General features: G+C 52.9%; 1 protein-coding gene across 3 annotated transcripts in view; it reads left to right on the top strand.

Moving 5' to 3' along the window:
* ZNF609 (zinc finger protein 609) overlaps nucleotides 1–24,471 on the top strand; it is a 73,898-nt gene that overhangs the window by 31,516 nt on the left and 17,911 nt on the right. For all 3 annotated transcript variants that reach the window (XM_074837906.1, XM_074837907.1, XM_074837908.1), the window contains one exon: nucleotides 24,073–24,298. In XM_074837906.1, the coding sequence (XP_074694007.1) occupies nucleotides 24,073–24,298 (226 nt within the window). The remainder of the gene's footprint in view (nucleotides 1–24,072; nucleotides 24,299–24,471) is intronic.

Here is a 24,471-nt window from a genome sequence, read left to right as displayed (position 1 = left end):
TGCAGAGGAGCTGCTTTTTTGTGGGGGGATAGGGGGACTGCCTTGGGCTTGCAGCTTGATCTAAAGGATCATCCTTGAACCGCAGCAGAATGTGGGATGCTGGCACGTGGATGTGAGTGTGCTACCTGGGGGAGTTAAGCTTGGCTCTGGAAGGTGACCGTTCCAGAACAGCGGTCTCTTACTCTGCAGGTCTTTGCCCCGGTGTCTAAGCCTGGCTTCTTGTCGCTGACTGCTTCAGCGCCTCTGCCATTCCTTCCTGTTACCCTTCTGGGGGAAACAAGGGAAGTGGAGGAGCCAGGTTTGGTTCCCCTTTAGTCTCAGCAGTATGTGACTTGCAAAGCCGTTTGGACGGAAGGTGCTTTGAGAGCCTCCCATGCTTGTGACGGCACTCAGCATGCAGATTTTGTGTGGAGGCGTTGGATTGGGAGTCACTGGTGAAGGAGGCAGGCCAGCTATGTAGAACACTCCCTAGAGCAGGGCGATCTGCTCGAGCAGGGGGTTGGACCAGATGACCCCCAGAGGTCCCTCCCAACCTCAACCTGATTCACCTGCCCGGGTAGTTCCTTACTGGCAGGGTCTCCCACCAAGGCCAACTCGCATGTGAAAGCAGCAGTGTCAGGATGTGGGCGCACGCCAAAGCCTGCCGCCGTCCCAGGATGTTCCTCTCTCCTAAGCCGGCTGTGAAGAGTAGCAACCAGTGCCCTGGACAAGCAAAGCTTCATTTTATGACATTTGGTAAACCGCAGCTGTGCTGACCAGCTAAATAGTCCCAAAAAGAAAGTTTGTATTTTCTTACGCCTTTTTCCTTTAAGAGTCAGGTTGTTCGGGATGACTGGCTGAGCTGTGGGGTCCTGCCGTGCTCCCCGCTGCCCAGGGGCAGACCACGGCCATGGTCTTCCTCTTGATGGCTCCTGCCTGGAGAAGGGAGCGGGGTGCATGGGAACAAGAGGCAATGTTGGCATATTGTTCTGCTTTGGATTCTCCAGTCTTGCCTGTTGTCCTGAACTGCTTTCAGCCCAGACAGGTTACAGGAGACAACAGATATTTGGTTATGATCTCTTAGAAGATGGGAGATCTCAGAGGAGAGCTTCCCCACACACAGTTCATGTTCAGCCTAAGCTTGGGCACAGGAACTTTCCTGCCTACTTGCGTGGTCATTGGAGCTTTGCTGCTACACCAGGAGGTGTCCTGCCTGCTCCTGGCCACCTCTTCCCACACTGATGCTCAAGGGTTTGTGCAACCCTGTGGGGAACTGGGAAATGATCCCACTGAAAGCTATGCTGAGCAACATCAAAGGCAGGTTTTAACCAGGCGGTTTCCCAGTGCGGCACAAACGCTTGTGTTGGTGAAAGAGGGCTTTGGGTCAGCGTAGGAATGGGCAGCTGTGGATGGAGTGTGGTGGGATGGTTTCTTCTGGTGGTGTTGCTGGTCCATGAAGACTTGCTGAATGTGGTCTGTGTTGGTAGGCAACCATAGGGACAATAAACCTGACTCCTGCTGGGATTCTGGCTGGCGAGGCTTCGTTTTCTTCCCAGAGAGCCCAGTGTCACTCCCTTGTGGATGGGTTGATGTCTCAAGGCTGCCGTTGCTCACGGGGAGCCTCCTCGCCATGCTTTCCGTAGGCTCCTTCTCTCCCAAGGGCGCAGCGCAGAGGGCTGTGGGCGCAAGAGGGGAATGCCAGAGCTGCACCGCACCCATGCCCATCCTCGCTGCCTGAGGCGAGGGGGGTTGCCTTCAGTAATCCTGACTAATCCTTTAATCTGTATCAACACTGATAGGTATTAAAGCAGCAGATAAGGTTCAGACCATGGCTTGGAGCTCAGCGATATCCCCACCCTCTTCCAGCTAAATCTGTGCTGATTGTGCTTTCTCTTAAGGGGACCATGCTTGTTTGCCGAGCAGCTGGAGTGGGTTGAGAGGGTGGATTAGCTGCTCCCAGCTGGAGCATGCCCTTGTCACTGGGCTCCAGCTTGCCAGACAAGTCTATCGATCTGTCTACGTATGTTCCTGGTGACCAGCATCCTGTGCTTGCTGGAACAAACCCCTCCAGTTGCGCGTTCCTCTGCCGATGTGGAGCAGATCTGCCGCCTCCTGCTTTTATCTGCTATGTCCACCTGTGTATAAGCCTGATTTGGCTGTAAACACTTCATGGAGCTCTTAAACAACAAACGTGAAGCTTTCCTGGATCAGCTGGTGCTGGCAGTCTGCGGTTCCTTGCTGCCTGCTGCTCTGTAGCAGGATTTCCCTCCTACCCCACCTCCAGAGCAGGACTCCAGCCACCATGTCCTTCCCCCCCAGGCCCCACTCTTCTTTTTGGGTGCCTTTACTCACAACTGAGGTCTGCAGTGTTCTCGCTTGTACAGCACCTGGGTGCTTTTGGTTCCCCAGCGCTGTGAAGGTGGCACTCCAGAGCTGGCTGTCCCGTATTTAGCGGGCAGCAAACGAAGGTTGTTAATGCTGGGAAGAGCAGCTCCTGGTTGAGTTCGCTATGCAGAGCAAACTGTTCCTGTGGTTTTTGCCATCATAGGCTCATCCCCCCTTTCCCTGTCCTCTTCCAGCTTCTCCCTGTGGTCATGGGATTGCTCTGAGTTTGCCACCAGTTCCCTCATCAGCAAAGCCATGTTTAATCCTTCCCTTAAATCCTTTAAGCTGTCAGCAAACAACCCCCTTCTTAAACTTCTAGCACGCAAGCTCGGCTGGGACAGAGCCTGGCTCACAATCCCAAGGTTTTATTTTTGTTCGCAGATCATCAGCTCCCGGTCCCATTTTTGGCCACCATCGCTGTGGAACAGTGGGTGGCTCTTGTGCGTGACCTGCAGTGATATATCATAGGTGGAAAAATATTCAGGTTCTTAATTATCTAATGACAGGTTCCTCGTGTGTCATGTTGTTTGAAGTCGCAGGTGAAGATTTGTTGCTTTGATTCAACATGGCTGAGGTCTCACCTCTCCGAGGAGCCTCCTGTCCTGCAGGCAGTGGGTGTTGGCCTTGCCGCTGGTCTGTGTGGGCTGCACATGCAGCTGGTGGGGCCAAAATGGGCTAAAAAACTAGAATAAAGCTTTTTCTGTAGGCATGCTCACCAAACCCATAAATCTTTGTGTTAGCTGTTTCACTCTGAGCGATGATGATGGTGCATTGACAGTTTGGCTCTTCCAGATTTGTTTATTCCTTTAAAACACAAGGTTGTATCATTGTTTTGGGCTCTATTTTCATCGGTGATGAGGTTAGGTGCTTCAGCTGTTGCTTGTTTTCTTTTGGATGCCCTCTGAATATCCTCTCCTAGGAAAATCAGTATCCTGTAAGGCATTTGGCGGAACCCAAGGGAGCAAAAAATTGGTGAGTGCTTCTTAAAGCCTCAACGTGCATGTCTTGAGTTTCTCTCCCAAGTAATTTGGTTTCTCTCTTAAAACGGGCTGAAATACACTTTGGAAGTGTTGGGATTTGCATTGCACTTGCTTTTCAGAGCTGTCAAACAAGCACCGCAAACCTTTCCCACTCTTGATCCCAGGGGGAGGAAAGTCTCCAAGACTCCCAGAGGAACATGAAATGACATCTTGCCGCAGAGTGGCTGTGTCTGGGGATTACTCAGTAAAACAGAAGGAAGGAAAAAAAGGTTAATACGGCGTTGGGAGCCAGCAGCTCCAGAAGCTTGTGTCCTTCAAGCTGTGATGGTTCAGCCTGGCGACTCTCAGCTGATTTGGGTGCAGGTGGTTCTCAGCTTATCCCTCTGGTCTGGCAGAGGAAATGGGATTTGGAGGAAATACCGTACTAAATTTGAATTTCTGAAAAACCGATTTCTTAAAATTGATTTTTAAAAAAAAGCACAACAGTGTGCTTGTTAGCACGGGCTAACTGCAAAAGCCATGTGGCTTGTGAGAAGGGGCCTGTGAAAACCCTCTGTTTGCACAGGCTGTTTTGTTGTGTGCTGCTCGCCCGGCAGCGCAGGAGAAGGGCCCTCGTAGCTCCGTGTTCAGGCAGCGTCGTGCCAGCGGCAGGATTCACGGAGCAGCCAGCTCTGCCTCCAAAGCCTGTAATGCCATGAAAACCCCGGGGCCGAATTTGGGGTGAGTCGAGGTGGGAGAACACCCACGGGCAGGTGTTGGGCAGCTGCAGAGCTGCTCCCATGAGCAATGCTCCTGCCTGCTGCTGGTTGCCATCACTCTTTCCAGGAGCTCAAGGGAGGATCAGCCTCCAGGCGTTACATGCTTTCACGCAGGCTGATGTGCTTGCTCACCTACCACCGGCAAGCATGGGCTTGAACAAAAGCCGGTTGCCTGCATCTGCGTGGTTCTTTTTCTCTCTCTTTTTTTTTTTTTTTTTTTTTTTGCAAACAAGCTGGGTGATCTTGCCTTGGCTGTTGGCACCATGTCTTGCAGCATATGACAGATAATCGGCCTGGCTCCCCGCCCGCAGAGGAGGCGAGGCTCCTATCGATATGTGACCTGGAAAGGCACGTCAGCTTTATAAATCACTGCCTGCTGCTGCCGGTGCTTCGCGCCTCTCTCCTGCTTCTTGGCAAATTCAATATCTGCCGTGAAGCTACCGATCACTCCTCGCTGTGCTGCCTGCGATCGGAGTCTGCCTGGGGCAAGGAGGCAGGGCAGGCTCCCCTTCCAGTCCCCTCTCCTCTTTTAACGTGGTTTCTCAAGGGACGAGCAGAGAAAGTAACTCTGATTAAACTGCAGGCTGGAGGCATGGCTCACCCTTCTGCCTACGCTCCTTGCGACAGGGAGGACGTCTCCTTACGGACACCGGGACTGCTGCCCAACCCCAGCCGACAGCCTATATCTTTAAAAGCCAAGGATTGATGGGTGAAGGATGGTTTTGCTGTAGCAAAGCTTGGATTTCGAGTAGTTGCCCGGCGCTCAGCCTTGGGGTGTGTCAGTTTTCCAGCTCGTAGGGGTTAAACTGCACCAGGTCTCCACTAATCTGCTGCGATCGGTCACGAACCATCCCCGGAGCAACTGCCTGCTGGAAATAGGGTCTGTGCTTCTGATCCTTTTTCTAGAAACAGTGAAATCAATGCAGTGAAATGTTATGGTGTCTCCTTTGGGGGTGCCAAGCAGGCAGTTCCCGTGGGTATCCTCGGAGAGAAGCCTCTGCTGCCAGCTGAGCCTTTCCTGCCAGCTCCCCGCTCGAGCCAGTGGCTTTCCAGCACGGAGCGCCTTGTGCCTTTCCTCCAAACGTACCTGAATTCGGAGCCCAGCTCGTTGGATTTTTGAAGCCACCAGCAGGTTTGCTAACAAGCAGGAGGAGGGCTTGGGATCTGGCCAGGGGCTTTGCTTGGCTCCGTGCTTGATGAGTTACCAGTGCTGAGTTTTGGGGTGTCTCAGGCTGTCCTGTCTGTTGTAGGGAGCAGAGGGGAATGAATCCCCTGATCTCAGCACAGGCTTGTTAATGAGCCGAAAGCTGTTTTCTGTCTCTGGATGAACCGCAGCAGGAATTGCTTGGTGGGGGCACGGTCAGGCCCTGAGCTTTGCGATTGCTGGCAGCCCCTGACACTCACTAAACAGAGCAAAAAATTGCTGTAGCGCTTTATTCCAACAGCAGGAGCAGAGGCGAGCAGAGCTGCCAGCCTGCCTGCGCTCTGCTGAGCACGGGGGACCACCGCTGCCTGACTTTACCATCCTGGAGCAGGCAGTGGTACCGGGCTGGGCTGCCAGACGTGATGAAGAGGAGTGTTAGGTGAGAAGGCTGCAAACTGGTTGGTGGACAATTCCCATGGATGCTTTCCTCATTTGTCTGCCTTCCTTTCAGGGCAGGCTTTTCCAGCTGGGATCAGACCAGCAGCTCCTGCTTGATTTCCCCTTCCTTCAAGGTTTTTGCTCCAGCTGTCAGTGCTGCTGTGTTCAGCCTTTTCCTTAAGCATCTGCTTCTTGTGGCTAAAGATGCAGCAAAGCTGGTCACGGATCCTGGCACTTGGTTTGCTGCTTTTTGGTGATGATGCTTTTCTGGTGTCCCAGCGCCTCTGCTTTCCAGGCTGTGTTTGGGGAGCTGTGATCTCTGGGATCAAGTCACAGAGGCTTTGAAGGACGATGTCTCCCAGGGATGAGCTTTGCTCTCCTGCTTGCTGCGGTCGGTGGGATGGGCTGGGGATGATGACAAGGACTGGGCTGTGCTTTGGGTGGGAGCCGGCGCCTTTGCAGACCAGAGCCCCAGCGTGGTGGTGGGAGACTCCATCTCCAGTCCCTGCTTGACCTTGGCGGTGGTGTTTGCCGGCCTGGGGTTTTGCCATGGTTGTGGCTCTTGGGACATGCAGGAGGATTTGTGCACATGGAGGGGTCAGACCTCTGTTTGGGGCTAAGAGATGACTTCAGGAAAAGGATGCTGGGGCTTAAAGCACAAAGCAAGGCACGTTAGTGGTCTGGGTGCAGCGCAAGAGATGCTCTAAGGAGTGGGATGCAGTGGGTGAGGCTACCGCAGCTGCAGCTGTAAATAGTGCCCCTCTCCTTGGGGAAAGAGTAAATTGTTTCCCCTTGCTTGCCGCATCCCTTTCTCTCTCTCCCAGTGCCCTGTTCCTCCTCCTCTTCCCTGCCATTAATTGCTTAGCGGTTGCTGATGCAATTAAAACAAGATGTGTCTGCAGCCTCTGCACTCGCCTCTCTCCTCTGAGGTCTTCCTCTGCCTGCGTGCGAGGAGGTGGGAGCTGCTGGCTTGGAAAAACAGCTCAGGTCCCCGCGTTGGCTGGCTCATGCCCGCAGCGTTGGGCCACAGCCGTGTGGTCCCCGGAGACAGGGAAGTGCCTGAGCTAGTGCTGGAGCAGGGATGTCTGTCCTGGTCTGAGAAGGTGGCTCTTTGACTCTTGACGCTCCTGAGGATGTGAACAGGCTAGAGCAGAGACCGTCTGGCTTCTTGCAGCTGATGTCAAACGGCAAATGTGTTTTTTCCTTTGCTTGGGGACCAGGGTTTGGTTTGCAAGTGCAGTGCTGTCAGCTTGATCAAGTGCTGGGCAAAGCCTCCCAGGTTGAGGAAGAGCGATGTGGGGGAAGCAGGAGGTGGGGAGCCTTCCATGTTGGTTTCTTTGGGTGATCTCCATGCTCCAGAGCATCCTCCTGCTCTCCAGCCGTGGCGCACGTGCTCTCACAGCCTTGGTACAGTTGTGAAATGCTGGAGCTGAAACCCCGAGCTGGGCCTGGCCTCCAGGAGGACTAACGGCACTGGTTGTCCCAGCGTGGCTGTATCCAGACTGGAAAGCTCGTAGTGCTGGGTGGGCCAAGGCGGCGCTCGTGAAGAATGGGCGAGCAGTTGGGCAGCGTGGGTTTTAGTAGAAGAGTAGGACATAGCCGTAGTAGCTGGTGGAAACACTCCCAAGGCAGCATAAATAGGGACTCCTCTGCGTCTTGTGTTTCCAGCTCTAGAGTGGCTTTCTGTAGCCTTCAGTTAATGCCTTGCATGAGGTTTGCATGGGTCAGTGCCTTGCTGGCAGAGCCAGGGCTGGCCGTGCTCTTCCTCGTGCCTCTGCTCCAGGCTGTCCCGTAGCTGCCAGGCTGAGGTGGTGATGACTGATTGGTAGCACATCTTGTGGGGCTGGGGATCATTTGTGCGGCAGCTACAGCTGGATGACTGATGAGTTGCGGTCTCTTGGCTTTCAAGGGAAGAGGAGTGACAGCTATGGACCATGGGAGATGCTCAGCTAAAGGAAAGGACCCTGGATCAGTAATCTCTGAGGACGGCAGCTGCAGAGGCTGCTGGTATGGAGGCCAGAGAGGGCACAGAAGACATTTGCTCCGCTCTGGGTGGGAAGGGACGTTGTTAATATAATGGAGAAAGGCTTTTTTCCTCTACTAGTCTTCTTCCCACATCTCTCCCTGCTTGCATAGCTCTGCCCAAGGCAGTGTCCTCTGATGTGTCTCCAGCTGGGTGCTCTCCTCTCTGTCTTTGAAACCTTGTATGTCTTCTGGTCTCTTCACTTGCTCCTTCTGGAAGTTGGTGCTGCTCCTCCAGCGCTGCCCGTTGGCTTTGGTGTGTCACTTTTGCTTTTTTACATCCTTATTTGTGTTCCTACTGTTAGCTTATTCAAGGATGTTCTTCAGATCCCCTTCTCCATTGTGTCTGTGGTGGTGTTCCTCCACATGAAGGGAGTATTTTCTTGGCTTTTTACCATGTTTTAACTCTTTAATCCTGTTGGAGCCCTCCCAGCCCCTGGTCCTTTCCTAGTCCCCATGCAGCTTTGGTAAGGCTTTCATCCCTGCAGCCATCAACTTTCTTCTCTGAGGCACTGCCCTTCAAACACCACCTTTTTGTCTTTAGTCTCCATGGCCAAGAAACTTCTCTGGGATCTGACATATCGGCCATGCCCCTCTCCTTTCCTGGCAGCCTCTGCATCAGTGCACGTTTGATCCCTTGAGCAGAGGTACTCCTGGTTTCAGATCTGGGCCAGCATGGCTTGTCTGAACTGTTGTACTTTGCTTTCCAACTCTTTTTTTGCCCATGTGTCTCTGCTTTCTTGGTGGGAGTGGGTTGTCTTGGCCAGAGACTGTGTCCTTGAGTTGTGCCACTGGACTACGTTGTGTTGGATGCTCTTGGGGAGCTCCTTGGTTGTCCCCGCATGAGCTCTGTGATGTTGTTGAGGGCACACGGCCGCGATGTCTGCTGTAGAGAAGAACTTGGTGGTATTCAGACAGGTGCAGATGTTGGCAGAGACCCAAAGTGATGGGTAGTGAGAGCAAGGAGGGCTTTTGCTGCCCACACCACTCTGGGCACAGGGGTTGCCACAAACAGCCATCTGCTTGCTTCTAGCCTTTGTGCCCACCTTCCTGCCCGCTCCCAGGGTGTCCCTGGCTAGTGCCTTGCTTCATAGCCCTGGCCTGGGGCAGCCCTGCCATCTGCAGACAAGCAGCCCATTAGCACACCCTGACATCCTGGATCTGCTAGTTGGCACGTTGGGGACCTTCTCCCTCAATCCAAATAATGTCTCATAGGATTATTGTCAATAAAAAGCTGTTTTTCCTTTCCATCAGGTACAAGGCAAGAGTAGGAAAGTGTGTGCAGACACGCCACCTCTGTGTTTTCAAGAGAGATGGTGTGATTAAAGGTCAGATGGGTTTATTACAGGCAGAAATGCATTTCTGCTTCTTCAGGCTGAAGTAGAGCTGTTGGTCAACCGTTGTGGTAGTCCTGTAGCTTCCAGTGTAGGGTCTGGAAGACTGTCCCATTGGTAATGTGGAGCCCTCTCTTATGGGGTGCCATTGAGTCATGACACCGATCCAGGACAGGCATGTGACAGTGATGTTTTTGGGAGGGACTCTGGTATCCTGCCTTATCCCACTTGCCTTGCTTTTGTATTTTGGGTTTTTTTCCTCCCCAGGAACCTTGACTTGAAAAAAAAGTCCCTAATTAGGAATCAAAGGCCAAGAAACGCTGTGGGACTGACTTCACAAGGAGCCTGGAAATGTGATGCTGTAGGGTAGTGGGTTCCCTGTATAATAAGGACATCCTTTTCACAGAAGTGACCAGAAGGATGACTCGAACAGCACATGTTGCCCACCTGTGGGCTCCAGGCCAGCTCTGAACCCTTGGTGGTGTCCAGCTGTGAACCTTGAGCATGTCTTGGGCACGACAACTTTTTAATCATTCCTCGAAGGCAACTGTTGGGTGTGGAAAGCCCTGGGGAGCAGATAAAGAGCTCCCTGATCCCTTCCCACCTCTCATGGCAGGAGAGGGAGGATGAAGGAGGTGGAAATACGCAGCTAGCAGGTAATTAGCCCCAGAGCTTGCTCCTTGTTGACTTTTTTTACCCGGGAAGAGATCTCTGCTGCTGGGAGCCTCTGAGTACAGGCATTGGGGTGCTCAGTGGCCGCCATGGGCTTCCCTTGCTGAGCCCACAGCTGCTTTCCCAGGCCAACGGGGGTGCCTGGGGTGCAGTGTTGGCACTCCCTGTTCCTGCCAAGGGCTCCCTCTATTTATGCCCCCCTTGCTGGACATAAAAAAACCTCCAGGCTCTGGCTTACAACTCTGCTGTGTCTTTCCAAACAGGATTCATATTCTCCTCCATGGGCTGCCTGTGTTGGCTGAGAGCACGTGATCACTCTCAGCCCCAGGGGAATGGTTAATTTTTAATGATGGGTGTCCAAGCTTGGGGCAGTGGTGCCTCGAGCATGGTGTCCTTGGTGCTAAAATACATGTATTTATTGTTATTCCGCTCTTTTTCATGACATTTGAATTGCTCTGCCTTAGCTGGCTGTTAATTTGAAGAATCAATGAAATTTCCATGGGGCGGGGAATAAAATCAGTGAAGATCTGGGCTTGCTTACAGTGGGTCTATCTTTCAAGAGAGATGGTGTGATAAAGCATCTTTGCTTTATTTTAGGGATGCTAGCTAAAAATCCAGCATGTTGGTTGAACGTAACGTTGGCTGGCTCTCAGCCCCGCTGCTGCCCTGGTCCATGGGCCCGCCAGCCACAGCATCTCATTTTTGCACACGTGCGTGCAAAAGGTGCTGCTGGGTGGAAGGAGGCGCAGCAGCTGCTGGCATCGGATGGTGTTTTTTTCGGTGGCGACTGTTTTCCGTCTCATTTGCAAACAAGCGTTGTGCTTTGTTTCGTGGCGAAGGGGAGCGATTTCTCGTTAGCAGGAATTCGGTGACCCGTGGGTATCCCTGCGTGCAGCCTGAGAAACGTGAGGTTGGAGGCTAAAAACCTTCCTGGAGCTTAATTGGGCTGGAAGAAAGCTTCAGCCCTGGGTGGTGTCGGCATCCCCCTTTGGTGGGGGCTTATTTGGATTTCAGATACAAGCTCTTCCCCTCGCTATGGTCCAGAGGAGCTGATGAAGCAGCCACTTGAAGCTATTTTTCTATTTTTACATCAAGTGCTCTCAAGGAGGAGCATGTCTGCGGGCGGCATAGTCCTGTGATGCGAATCACGAAGCTCTGTTCCCTTAGATGTGCTGAAAGCCCCCAGCCTGGCTCCACCGCTCTCCGCTGGTAGGTAGCCTGCAGGTGATGAGTTATGGTCTAGCTCGTCTCCTCTTCTCCCCGACTGCTCAGCTTCCCCGCGAGCGATCGATCCTCTGCGGTCGTGCTGCTCGACTGCCGGCGGCTGTCGGTTGTCAGCACAAAACCTGCCGGGTGAGACCTTCAGGCATCGCAGCGCAGCTGCGTCCAGCATCCGGGGCACCAGCTCGCGGCAGCGCCGACGGCATGGGATTTGCAAGGCACCGCAGTTGACACAAGGGTGTTTTTTTTGTCAAGGGCAGTGCAGGAGAAACAGGACCCGGGATGAGTGCCTGGGGCTACGCTCCTGCTGCACAGGGAGGTTGGTGGGAGCAGAGGTGCCTCGCTCGACACAGTTGTGCTCGGGGTGTTAAAATTGGGCAGTGTTGAATGCTGCAACTCTGAGCAAAGCTGCGGTTATCGATCCCAGTGGGTGCAAATGAGACTTGTGCTGCAGGAGGGTTCATTGGCAAAGCCAGGCTCAGAGTGGGATGTTCCCCCTGGCGCATCAAAGCCCGTGTTTCTGGGGCAGAACCTAGCTCAGCTCGCCCTCCTCCTGGCAAATGCTTTTGATCAGACCAAAGGCACCGAGAGGCATTTGAGCTGAAGAAGGGAGAGCTGCTTTTCATCTCCAAGGCTGGAATTAAAATCCACAGTGATGGTAGGTGATGGGAGCCGGTGGGTTCATGTGCAAAGCTCGTACCTCCTCCGCTTGCGACTCATCAGTAGAGATTTCATGGCAATACAAGCACACGCTGTGCTGCTTTGGGGTTGGTGTGTGCCACTGGGCACCGTTCAGCTTGGGGGTTAGAGAGACAGCAGCTTGATTTCAATAATTAAGAAAACCTTGGGAATTGGCTTGAAACACTTTCTGTTGAAACTGCTGCGTCCTGCAGGCACCGATGTCTGTGTGTTCCTGACAGCTGATGGACATGGGTGCAAGCCATTGCTCGAGGGACTGGGGAGAGCACAGTGTGTATCAGCCAGCACAGGAGTATTGGCTTGTGCTGCTTTAAAAATAGCACGTTTGAAAAAATTTACTGGGATTTGGGAAGCGGAGGGAGATGCAGTCGTTGCGACCCAGCACAGAAGGTGAAGATGCTTGTCATCCCCCATTTTAGCGTGAGGTTTCCATCCTGTGTGCCAGTAAGACAGAGGCATTTCTTTGACGACGACGCTGGGAGCTGCTCTTCCAGATGTGAGTCCCCAAAGGGCAGCTCGTCCCTACTCTGCGGCCATGTGGTATGGGACATGCACGGTGATACCCTCCTCTTGCTCACCCACATCCTCGTATATCATGTGATTGGGCTTATTTCTTGCTCACTCCCCTCCTGTAACCTCCCCATCAGGCTGTTGGACAGAGCTGGCTTTGTGTCAGGAAACCACCAGGATCTCTCCTGGCAACTTGAGCAAAACCTACAAAGAGGAGGAGATGAGAGCCAAGCGGGCAGCTTCCTAAACGTGCAGCCTGCAGGGGCTGGGACGTGAAAATCATACCAAAATAGGTCTTTAATATTAAATAGATGGAAGGAAGATGTCTCCTCTTGCCTGAGGGATAAATAGATCTGAAACTCCTCCTAGACTTTGCTGCTTATCGCTTCTGAAATACGTGTGTCTCGCCCTGGAATTGAGCCTCTCCAGGAGCCGCGAATACCGGGCTGCAATGTGTGTGGAAAATGCTGCCACTTCTGCGGTGGAGGTGTGGCGTCACCAAATGCAGTGCCCGGTGAATGGATTTGCTTCTTTTCCCCCAGATCCATAGCTGCGTGCACCCCATGGTCTGGACAGGGGAGTGAGACGTGACACTTCTCAGCGTGACACCAAGGCAAGTGTCAAAGCTGTGTGTGGTCCCCTGGTGCCCTCAAAGCGATGCTCTCTCAGTGCTAGATCTCCTCCGGGAGCTGTGTGGGTGGCTCAGGAGATGCACCACGCTTTGCAGGGACCTTGTGTTGTCTTCTGACCTCCCACCCCTTCCCCAAGTAGATTTTACACGTACAAGCGCTGAGCGCGCAGTGTGGCTTCTCATGCCTTGGAGACAAGAGTCCACAAGACCTTTGGGACCGAATGTTGTTTGTAGCCATGGACTATTGGGTTTCTTGTGTAGAAGAACTGCTTAGAAAATACTCCAGCTCACCAGCTGCCGTTTGTAGGTAGACCAATGCGATGAGAGAAGGACTTTTTTCTTATCTGCTTGGCCATGGGCCTCCTAGTCTGGCCATAGAGGTGGACTTCTGTGCTGAAGCTGCTCTCTCATCACAGCGATGCTTGTTGTTATGGTTGCAATGTGGAAGAACCTCAAGAGAAGATAACCCTGCTAAAATTTGGCCAGCCTGAGATTTGTTGGTGCCTCGTCTGAACTTGGGCAAGTCCAAAACTGGCTCTCTGTGAAAGGATGAGCACTGCTGCTGTGCCTTGGGAGTACCATGAATGTGACCGCTGGCGATTTGGAGCCTGGCATGGGGGGGTGTCAGCAGCACTTGGGTGCTGAGGGGGTGCCGTGGGGAGTGATGTGGGTGCCTTGTGGGACTGATGGAGGGACATGGGAAAGGGGGAAGGAGGAGAGCAGTGGAAGGATGAAGGATTTTCCCACTTGGAAAATACTGGTGTGTTTAAGAATAATTTCACTGTCAGGAAGCTGTGGCCAACGTCCTTCTTAAATGTTCCTATCCTTGATTCATCCCACTCCTCCTTGCTGTCACCCCCTGCATCACCTTGCATAATTCTTCTCTCTCGCTTTGTTTTCATCCCCCATGTGTTTGTAGATTATGACTGTCCCCACATAGCTGTCACTGAACCAAGTCATCCATATTTAGTTTTTTTAATCTCTTTTTCCAAACCAGTCCCTTCAGCCTCATTATTTTCTCTGAACTTCCTCCAATTTGTCTATGTCCTTTTCAGTCATGAGGTATTCAGAGCTGAGTGCAATCGCTGCTCTGAGAAGAGCCATCAGGGAAAAACTATTAAATTCTCCCTTCTCTGATACTGTCCCCCAACTGAATTGGAGTTGAGAGTCAAGGATGGTTTGGTGTAGACGTGGCTGAGTGAAGTACTGTTTGCTGCTCCTGGCTCTGCCTCTGGGTCTCTTGCAAGCTGGTATCACATCATTAGTACCTGGTTTTCCATTGGTTATGGAAAATAGGACAAGCATAGCCGAGCCAGCTCGGTGACACTGCTTTGCACCTCTGTGCCATGTCTGTGTTTAGAGGAACCTCTAGGCCACGTTGCACAGATGAAGACCAAGAGGGTAGATTTAGATTGGATGTAACAGATTTTTTATGATGAGGGTGGTGAGACAGTGGAAGAGGTTGCCCAGAGAAGTTGTAGATGCCCCATCATTGGAAGTGTTCAAGGTCAGGTTGGACGGGGCTTTGAGCAACCTGATTTAGTGAAAGATGTGCCTGCCCATGGCGGTGGGGTTGGACTAGGTGATCTTTCAAGGTCCCTTCCATCCCACATCATTCAGTGATGCTAAGGTGGCATCTTGGAGATGATCCCCTTCTAGACCACTGGAAGGACCACCTTGGGGTAATGCTCGAGTGATTTATGTATGTCTGTAACTCCGTGCTCCCAAAGCATTTCTTGCACGGTGACTCCAAGTGTGACTGACACTTGCTTTTGGACCCACTTGCAGCCCTTGATGTTGGGAGACACAACCTGATGCTGTAGTTCTGGCTGTTGTGGAAAGTACAGCTGTCCACATGTCACATTTACAGCTTGGCTGAGAATACACCTGCAAGTCAAGCCCATCTTTACCCCACACTCCATCTGTTCTTTCTAGGCTCTTGTCTGAAAACACGAGAGCCTTTTTTCACATCATCTCTTGGGCTTTACCAGATGTAAAAATTGGTTTTTTAGCAGTGCAATAAAACTGCATCTTCATGCAGTTGTGTTGTCCATCGTGGGTCCTTTGGCTCGGCAGCAACAGCAGAGTGGTTGCGGTGGCTTGTGGGCTGGGCTTTGTCCCTTCTCACCTGGGAATGGGCACTAGCAGTGCAGTTGCTCTGGCTACTGGGATGGATGGGGAGAAAGGTCCCAGGACCATGTGCCCAGCAAGCAGAAAAAACCCGTCCTAGATGAGGCACGTCTGAGCCTGGCTCATTTTTGCTGCAAGTCTTGGATCCATCTCCTCCTTTCTACATTTACTAGAGACTAATTTTATACTGAAATTGTTAGTAAATCCTGAGCTGTCTCCCCTCTGGTTGACTTATATATACTGTAGCTTTCCAAAGATAAGAACTTTGTGCAAGATATTGTGCCTGGATGGGCATCGTTAATTAAATGATTTAATTATTAATGCTCCAAGGTTGCATGTAGGTGTGTGTACTTGTGTGGCCATGCCCTGGTGCGAATTGCTGGGGGCCCAGCAGCCACAGCATCCGGGTGTTAGAGGTTTAGACTTGAAAGATTGAAATGGAGAAAAACAGGGTGAAAAAAATGAAGAAAAGGTTGAACCAGGCAGGTGGAGTTGTGCCATTTTCTAACCGACATCAGAGCTGCTGCACCACCTTCTTGCACTCAGCCCTGATCTACCAAGCATCTACCTTGGCTTGTGGTTCTTGGTTTGTTGGTGACTCTTGGTTTCTCCTCATCTCCAGAGGGCCTGTTTTCAGCTGCTTTTATAGTGCCCAGCATATTAGGAGTACCATGTTTTGCTGACCTCTTTGAAGGTGGTGTAGGAGTTGGGTGTCCTCCGAGACGGACCTGGCCAGGGTGTTTGCGTGGGGACCTCTAACTGCGGTGGGAACCTGCTGTCTAGGGCTCATGCTGCTGTGTACCTGGCATAGCCGTGGCAATCCTTGCAGTAGGAACTTCAGTTCAATTAGAAGATCATTCTCCTTAAAAACAGAGATTAGATTAACTGCTTGCTTTATAGTCTCCTGGGAGTTACAGGATTACCCATGCTTACTGGCAGGGCAGACCTGTTGATCTACCTAAATGGAGATGCCAAGCTCTGTCCTAGAGCTGCTTGGGCGATGGGTCATTCCTTGGATGAACCTGTGGCCCTGGTGCTCAGGGTCCCAGCCAGGGTGCTTCTGTAGCACAAGACAGACCCCGTAGGTCTTGTTGCCCACCTGGGAGTTGTCAGGGTTAAAGCAACTTGCCACAAAGTTGCTGCTTTTTAATGTGATTTCCCTTGCCTGCTTTGCGGTTTTGGGTTTTAAAGTTGTCTCTAGCTTGGATGTTTGCAACCTCCGTATCCTTTGGCCGGGTTTTATGTAGCCAATGGTTATCAGCAGGCTTTTAACAGTGGCTGGAGCTGCATCACATCACGGCAAGTGGTTCGTGAAAGGCCTCCTGGATTTATATCCTCCTTCCGGGAGATTGATGCACTGAGGTGCTCGTGAAACCTTTTATGTTGCTCCTTTGCCTGCTCTAATGTGCTGGTCAAAGAGTGCTAGTGTTAACGGTGGCCATTTGAGCACCGCTTGGATTTGGGCATGAATTTCACATGGTCCAAAGCAGAAAATATGTCTGCCTCACTGTCACTGTAGTCCTCTTGCTTCTGGTTGTCCTACATGAACGTCTTTTACTGGGAACAGACCAGAAAATGAATGTGGGGGTGGTTGGTTGAGAGTGGCCGGGGAATGGCAACTGGTAGAGCCTGGTGTAAATGGACATTGTAAGTTGGGAGGGGTTTCAGGGGCTTGAAGAGCTGTGTTCTGCAAGAGGGTTGGGTGCAGGGCTGGGACCTTGCTGAGGAGCCAGTTCCTGAGGAACAGATGATAGCCTCCAGCCCAGAAAGCAAAAAGATGACATACACATCTCTGAAGGGAGGTACTGAAGAGCTGGGCTGCACCAGGGGTTGAGAAGGTCCCCAGGAAATAGGCCTGCTATGACTCCTGTGGTGGGGAAGGATCCTTTTGCTGCTTTGGTGTAGTTGTCTGGTTATTTTGGTGGGTCTGGAGGAAAGAAAATAAATAAAAGGAAGACTTTGCCCCATGGTGGTTCTTCCACTTCGCATCCTGGCTTGAAGGACATGTGAGTGGTGTCGGCAGTGCAGGGCCTGCTGGAGGCAGAGCAGCAATGTAAGAAGTCAACACACATCGGTGGTGTTGGCCATGTTGACAGGAAGGTCGGCATGGGATGGGGGGGCTTAATGTGAAACATGGGTTCCCAGTGCAAAGCTGCTTGCTGTCTGAGGAAGAAAGCTCTGAAGACAGAACTGCCGGAGGTGAGGATGATTCTGTTGGCCAGGAGCAGCATCTGCATGGCAGCAGTGGTGCTGAAGAAGGGGCCAAAGGCTGGGCTGGTCAACGCGAAGGATGCTTGCAGCCGTCTGTGGTCGGGCTCCATGTTTCCAGCCGTCTCTGCCCTCCCTTGACCCAGACACATCCCTAGTGCTGTTCCGCATGGGATCTTTCCCCTTTTCACCACCAATCAACCTGCTGCGCATTTTAGTTCAATAAAGGAGGCGAGCTGCTCTGTGGGATATTGGCAGTAGGTGAACTGAGACCCCAACATCATGTCCTCAATCGACTGGTGGCACCCATGCACGGAGATCCCAGCTTGGATTTCTGCTTTCCCATGTCTCTCGCTCATGTCAACTGTCCCCTTTCATCGCTGCTCTTCGCTACCTCTCTCCTACCGGAGACACCTTTTTTTTTTTTTCCCTTCCTAGTGCAGATCCGATAGTCTTGTAAGTGGTTGGAGCAGGTGACTTGGTGCCAGCACGTCTGTCTTGGATACTATTCCTGGCTTTATTGAAGACGTGGTAATATGCAAGACTGTGCCTCTGTGGTGTCTGCCTCCTCTTGATCTCGAAATGCTGCAAGCACTGAGATAAGACTGGTTGTGTTCAAGCAGGGATTTTACTCCCCTCTCTGCTGGTGAGAGAAAGCTCGTTGGAGGTCGTGCTGGGTAATATTTGCATTTCTCTAGCCGTGTGGCCAGGGTTGATACGCCTATGACTGTGGATCACACCTGGGTGTCTGGATCAGTCCCTCATCACTGGCACGGTGGGAGGTTGTACCTCTGGCGTTACCAGATGGGCTCTTAACTGTGACCAGTGGTGCAGGTGGTGGGGCTGTGAGCCTCGTGCAGGAGTCCTCGTCCAGGCTTTGGTTCTTATGGCCTGCTCATGTGCAGCCAGAGCAGACTTCCCCAGCCAGCTCCTCCCCAAAATGGCCAGATAAAGATGAGTCTGAATTTAAAACTTGTGCGCCGGCCCCGGCTGGCGTGCTGTGTTGTGTTGACCATTTGGCCACCATCTTGTGCTGTTGTGCGGGGACTTGCTGGCCAGGGAAGGGGTTTGCATGGATGGAGGCAAAGCCCCTTCATGCAGGGGACAGCTGAAACTTAGAGCTGGGATGTGGGTGCTTGGCACGGCCCGGAGAGGATGTGCAGGGAGTCTTTTGTAGGCAGAACCTTCTTGTCACACCGTGCCATCAACAACCTCGTGGCTGGGAGGTGCCGTGAATCTCAAGCAGGTGTCTGGGGAGGGTGAGAGCAGACGGCGAGAAGCAGCGGGGACAACTGCCAAGGAGCGTGGGGGAGAATTGGCCTCTCCTGGTTTGGTTTCAGGGGGACGGTGAGAGGCCTGGGTGGCATAGCCAGTCCAGACTATCTGGGTGTGCACTCACCATCTCCCTCCCTGCAGCCTGGGGCTGGCTTTACCTGCTGGCTCCCAAGGACAAACTGCATCATCTGAGGAGGGAAATTGGGGCCACTGCTCCTCAAAAATCCTTAGTTCCCATCCAAATTGCCTGGCTCTTCTGGTGGTGGCACTGGCCACAAGGTCCCATGCTCACTTGTCCTCTTTGCAGCGCAAATTCGGGGAGCGCAGTGCTGAGCCTGCTTCACTCTGCGGCATGTGGAGGCGTTAATCCTTCCTCGTTGCAGCATTTACTGCTCCTTGCTAAAGAGGGCTTGGAAAATGACGATCCTTTTTTCTTGGACCAGCTGCCCTGATGTCCTGTGGGCTCACATTTGCCGACTAAGAAACTCAGTGTCCTCCCCGAGTCTGTTCCCATGGGCCGTAGAAATCGTTTATTTAAGCTGGCGTTTTTCCAGAGAAGGGAAACTTTCTTCTAAAACATTTATTATTTTTTTTTTCACATCTTGATGTCAGCAACCTCAGCCTCCAGCTAGCAAGAGGGAAGAGCAACAGGCAACAGTGTCACGATCGGTGCCCCAAACCACATTCCCAGTTCCATCCTTGGGCCTGAGGCTTGTGCCACCATTATTTCCCTGCATGTGGGGGTTCGTTGGAAGCTCTTGTTGGCTACTTTCTTGCTGGGGTCCAGGCAAATCCAGTCAGCAAACAGTCAGGGTTCATTGCCACCTGTGCTACTTGGGGAGGGGGTCTTCTGGAGCCTCCTCCACGCTGACTGGGGTGGTGTGCCTCCAGTGTATCAGGATGTTGTCACTGGGGGACATGACTGGGAGCTCTGGGAGAGTCTGGTGGGGCTTCTTGAGCAATGCTTGCAAGTAGATTCAAGATTGAATCGCAGGCGTGGTGGGCACTGGTGCCAACAAAGGGATTTGTCTTCAGGCTCTGCATACTCAGCTTTGGGGGTCAGATTGGAGAAGACTTCTGTTCCTCTTTGAAATCCTTGCTGAGGTCACCAGTGGTGGGAGAGAGGCACCGCAGGTGCTGTGGTTCTGAGGTTTGGAGATGCCCACCAAAGATGGTCATCAACTGGATGGATGTGCTCCCTGGTTGTCTCTGTTCAAGGAATTGGAAGCTCATGTTTCCAGGTCCTACTCTGAAAAAGTAAAGCTGTTGAAGATGTGGTGACCGAGCAGGACAGGAGTGACAACATCAAAGCTCCCAAACGTTGGGCTGAGCCGTGCAGTGACTTGGGAAGTGTTGGCTGCAGCCTTGAGAAATACTTCTGTGATGGAGCAGCTTTGGTCCATGTTTTGCCCCCTGGCACACGGCAGCTAAGAGTTTGTGACCAGTAATGAGGCCCCTCCTTGGCTTTTGTTGTTTATCTGTGTTTGCAGGAGTTCAAGGACCCTTCTAGATGAGAAAAATGGGCCACTGCACTGCGTAGCTCGTTGAGGTGGGGATACACTGGAAGCCTAGCACCGTCTCAGATGTATCAGCCATTTCACACTGGCCACTGCAAGCTCCTTGCTGACAAACGGGGTGTACCTCTGTGGGCGCTCTACACCACGTGGTTGTTCTCACCCTCTCTGTCCTTGCAGATGCACCACAGATATCTCTGCTGGTTGCTCTTCTCTGGGTTTTTGGCATCCCTGATGGCTTTTATTGCTCAAAAATGCACTTTTCTTACCTGGTTGACTTTGGTTATTGGCAGAAAACCAAAATACTTATAAATATGAGTAGGTGGTCTGGGTGTTTTAGGGGCCGGCATCAAAATTAGTAGTGTTTTTATGTTTGTTGTGCCCTCTTCTCTTTCTCCTGTTAGCTAATTGCTGCTGTGAAGTCCCTTTAACGGTGACTGATGTTAACGAAGCCGCGCTGGCAAGCTCTAAGATGGCAGGAGCTGCTTTGTGTGCATCTCCCCAGGTCGGCACCCGCTGCCGTGCTTCCCTTTACGTGGGACCCCATCCCACCTTCGAGTGAGGGCTATGACGGGGGGTAGGTTTTAATTACCCCCCCCGGAGCCCTTTCCCCAGGACCGGCATCGCCTGGCGCCGTCGGCATCGCCCCGGACTCTCGGTGGATTTGCTTTTTCCCCATCGAGCAGCGCTTGTGCTGGCCGCCGCCGCCTGGGCTTGGCTCCGTTCCACTTCTGTCCTCGGCGGTGGTGAAAGCACGTTCCTCGTGATGGGAAAGCCTCCGCGAGAAACACAAAGGGCTTTCATTAGGGGAGGCAGCGGCGGGCGGATGTGGATGGCCAGCGCTGGTACAGGGAAGCTTCACCCCATGTAACTCTTGCAGAGGGGTTGCTGGAGACATAACAAGCTCCCTCCAGCAGCGAGCATGTAGCAGCTGCGTTTGCACTTGCCAGCATTTAATCTTAGAGCCTACCGGGCCAGGAAGGAGAAACAAATTTTCTTTCTGCAAAGGGGATTTAGGGCCCAGAAGCGTTAAGCGATTTGCTCGGGGGGGTGACGTGGGTTGGAGCTGGAAGCCAGGAGGGTGCAGGGCTTGCTTTGGGGAGCTGGAGATCTCCGCTTGCTCAGCCTTGCTAGCTGGAGGAGATGCGAAAGCTGCTGCTTGAGGGTGTGAGTGCTGCCCAGCGGCCCCAGTGCCAGCATCTCCCCTGGCTTCTGGCCTGGTGGAGGGAGCTGGGTGCCTGCTGTGGGTGAGCGTGGCCGGCAGAGCCGCCCTGCGGTACCCAGGGCTGCCTCGGCTCCCCCCAGCCGTCCTGCAGCCACCAGCGGGTGAATCTCCTGACCTTGCTCGATAAAGCAGGATGAAAAGCTGTGGCACCGGGAGATAAGACCCAGGCAGGGGGGGATGAATTCAGGGATTGATCTATCTGTCTCTTCCCCGGCGTGGCTTTCAGCTTTTTTCGGATGTGTGCTGGTGAGGCAGCTCTGTTCTTGCCCTCACCCTTGGAGAGCCACCCTGGGCCTTTTTATTTTGCTCTTGAGCCTTGGGCAGGGGAGCAGGAGAGACGCCTTGTCTCCCCACGGTTGCTAAACGAGGCTCTGCTTGTTCCAGTGCAGGGTGAAATATGAAATCCCATCAAGCCGCCTCGCTTATTAGAGAGATCTCAGCGAGCTGCTTATTATGCACCGTGGCATAATGCAGATTACGAATGTGACCGGGCGATAATTAGCGGAGCTGGAACTGTAATTAAACGCTCTTGTGCTGCACTGTGGTTTCTGTCGCAAAGTGGAAGGAAGCTGAACGGTTTCAAAACCCACAGGTTCTTCGGCATGCACACGCAGCCGCTGCTCCCGGGGCGATGGGGGCAAGTGCTCCCCGTCACTGCCTGGGCTTTTGCTGCTGCTCACCAAAGTCAGGCAGCCCTGCCTCGTTCCTCTCTGGCTGTTTCACTGCTGGAGACTTGCTTTTGGTTTGCAAAACGTGGCGTTGAGGAGCGGTTTGTTTTCTTGAGCCCTTCAAAGGAGCCTCATGCTTCCTTTGAGCATCTTTCTTGCCCTGGATCCGCTGAGATGCGCAGGATGATGTTGCTGTGTTTTGGGGGGGTGATTTGTCTGCAGGAGTACAGCCCTCCTCTCTGACAGGCTTGCAGGGTTTTTTAATGCCAAACCCATCGTTCTCAAATCCCATGGGATGTGGCCGTGGGGCAGCCTTGGAGGCGGGTGGCAGTGGAGAGCTGGGGATGGGCACTGGGGGAATGCTGATCCTGCTGGTGGGAGGTTGGAGGCGGTGCCTGGGGAAAAGAGCTGTGGAGCACTTGTGCTGCCAGCAAAGGCGACCTTGTGCTTCAGCCACTGCTGCTCGAGACCTCCAAGCCATCTTTAGTGCTCAGTGGGGTGGATGTGCTCTGATGAGCTGTCCAGAAAGAGGACGAATGCAGGGGGACAAGGAGAGGGCTGCAGGCACACAGGCAGCACGTGCTTTGTGTTCTCCTGCTGGAAGAGCAGTTCCCCTTGCCCTGGCAGAGCCAGAAGATCTCTTTTCCACAGGGGGTCATGTTCATGTTCTCTGCTTGCAGCCACCCCTGTGGGAGCAGGCAGAAGCTGCAGGGTGAATATGATGTCCTTCTCTTTGCTCTTCTGCCTAGAGATTTGCCTCTTGGACCTTCTCCACTTGCGGATGGTGTTTGTGTCACTGAGGATGTGGAGAGGCTTTGTGGAGTCACGAGTTGATGGGGAGATGGGATGCTTCAGCCACTTGCTGTGGTTGTGGGCACCGTATTGCATGGGGCAGGTGAGGTTGGACATGCAAGCTTCTGCTGGAGTCACTTATTTTGCACGTGGGCAAGAGAGGGAGCAGATAATTTTGGCAGCTGGTCAGGACCAGGATGGTAGTTCAGGGTGGGAGTCTGACCATTTGGTGGCTGTCAGCAGTATTGGCCAAGGAGAGTGAGCAGTGAGGTTGGAAGTGGTCGCAGGCTGGTGTCTTATGTCCACTCTTGGTGACCAGCAAACTTGGCCTCTCCAGGGTTATGATCATCTCTCCTCAGCAGAGGCTCAGAAGGACTTCTCTCAGTGTAGTGCTGAATGCTCTAGAGGGATCTTCTCCTGCTTGAAACCGAAACCCAGCTCAGCGCTCACTGATGATTTCATTAGTTTCCTCAGTCTGCTTCTCTTTTGAGGTTGCTCAGTATCTTATCAAGATTATAAACCTTAAAGAGAGGAGGTCTGAACAGAGGATGAGCAGCTGGCCCCAAAACTACTGCAACTCCTTGTGAGCCAAGGCGAGGGGATGACTGCAGCTGGCTTGGCTGATGAACCCTGAAGGACAGGAAGGTCTCCACCCTACCCTTCCCAGCAGCAAAATCAGCCCGTCAGCCATCCTTCTAACACTGCTGTAATCTGCTAGCGTGGCAGAGCGGCCAAGGACCTTGGCTTGTCAGCGGCAGGGTGACTTGGCCGCGGTTTCACTTGGCGTGTTGGCTTGTTGGCTTTCCAAGCCTGGCTCTGGCTGTGAGATGTGGTTTCCACACGCAAGGAGAGCACGATGGCTGGTGCAGTTGGCTCAGCCATCAGCCAGATCAGGCTCTGAAGTGGATACTTGCACAGGGAAGAGGGACCTGATCTGAATGCCTGCGTCTTCAGGTGGTCACAGGGTAGATTTGGGAGGAGGAGGATGTTGGTTTTTATGGGTGCTGGAGGGAGACCGCTGCTTGTTTGTCCTGTCCTGCCTGTTGAGCAGAAGCCTGTAATTTTTTTTTTTCTTCTAATGAGCCATCAGGTCCAAAGTCATTGACTTCGTTAACATCTGAGCAATAGCCAAAAGGCATCCTCACTGGGGATGATTACACCTGCAGAAGCCGTCGGGGAAGGAACTTGGCACAAACTCTTTCAAGCAGGAGAGCAGATGTCTCCTGTGGAGAGACTTTTGGGTGTGATCTATATGACTACAAAGTGCTGGCTCTTCAGGGTTACGTGGGTATGGGCACGCCAGGGTGGGAGAGACCTGCGAGATCCTTGTCCTCCGATGGGGTGTGGGACTCGAACTGCCTGCTGGCACAGGCACTGAGAAGGTGTCAGCCCTGGGATTGAGGTTCTCCAGGAACGTAGATGCCTGTTGATACTTGCTCTCCTTCCTTATTCCCGACGGTGACCGGCATGTTTCTCCTTCCCCACAGATGGAGTCTCCAGTCTCTACGCCTGCTGTGTTGCCATTGCACCTCCTTGTCCCCGTCGTCAACAACGACATCTCGTCGCCTTGTGAGCAGATCATGGTACGCACCCGTTCGGTGGGAGTGAACACCTGCGACGTGGCCCTGGCCACTGAGCCCGAGTGCCTGGGCCCCTGCGAGCCTGGGACCAGCGTGAACCTGGAGGGCATTGTCTGGCAAGAAACAGAGGACGGTAAGTGTCATCAGAGAGCTTTTTGCTCTCCTGCAATGTCGTTTTGGAGCAATTCCTTCCTTCCCATGTCCCTGCTGTGTTGCTTGTTGGCACCTGCTGGGCTTTCCCCCCACCATCTGGGTGGTCAGGACAGAGGAGCTGTGTGGGAGCAGCCCTTAATCTGTCCAGCAAAG

Source organism: Strix aluco, chromosome 12 (assembly GCF_031877795.1).
Source record: "Strix aluco isolate bStrAlu1 chromosome 12, bStrAlu1.hap1, whole genome shotgun sequence".
Lineage (NCBI taxonomy): Eukaryota > Metazoa > Chordata > Aves > Strigiformes > Strigidae > Strix > Strix aluco.
Note: the sequence above shows the minus strand (reverse complement) of the source record. Positions and strands in the feature narration are given on the sequence as shown.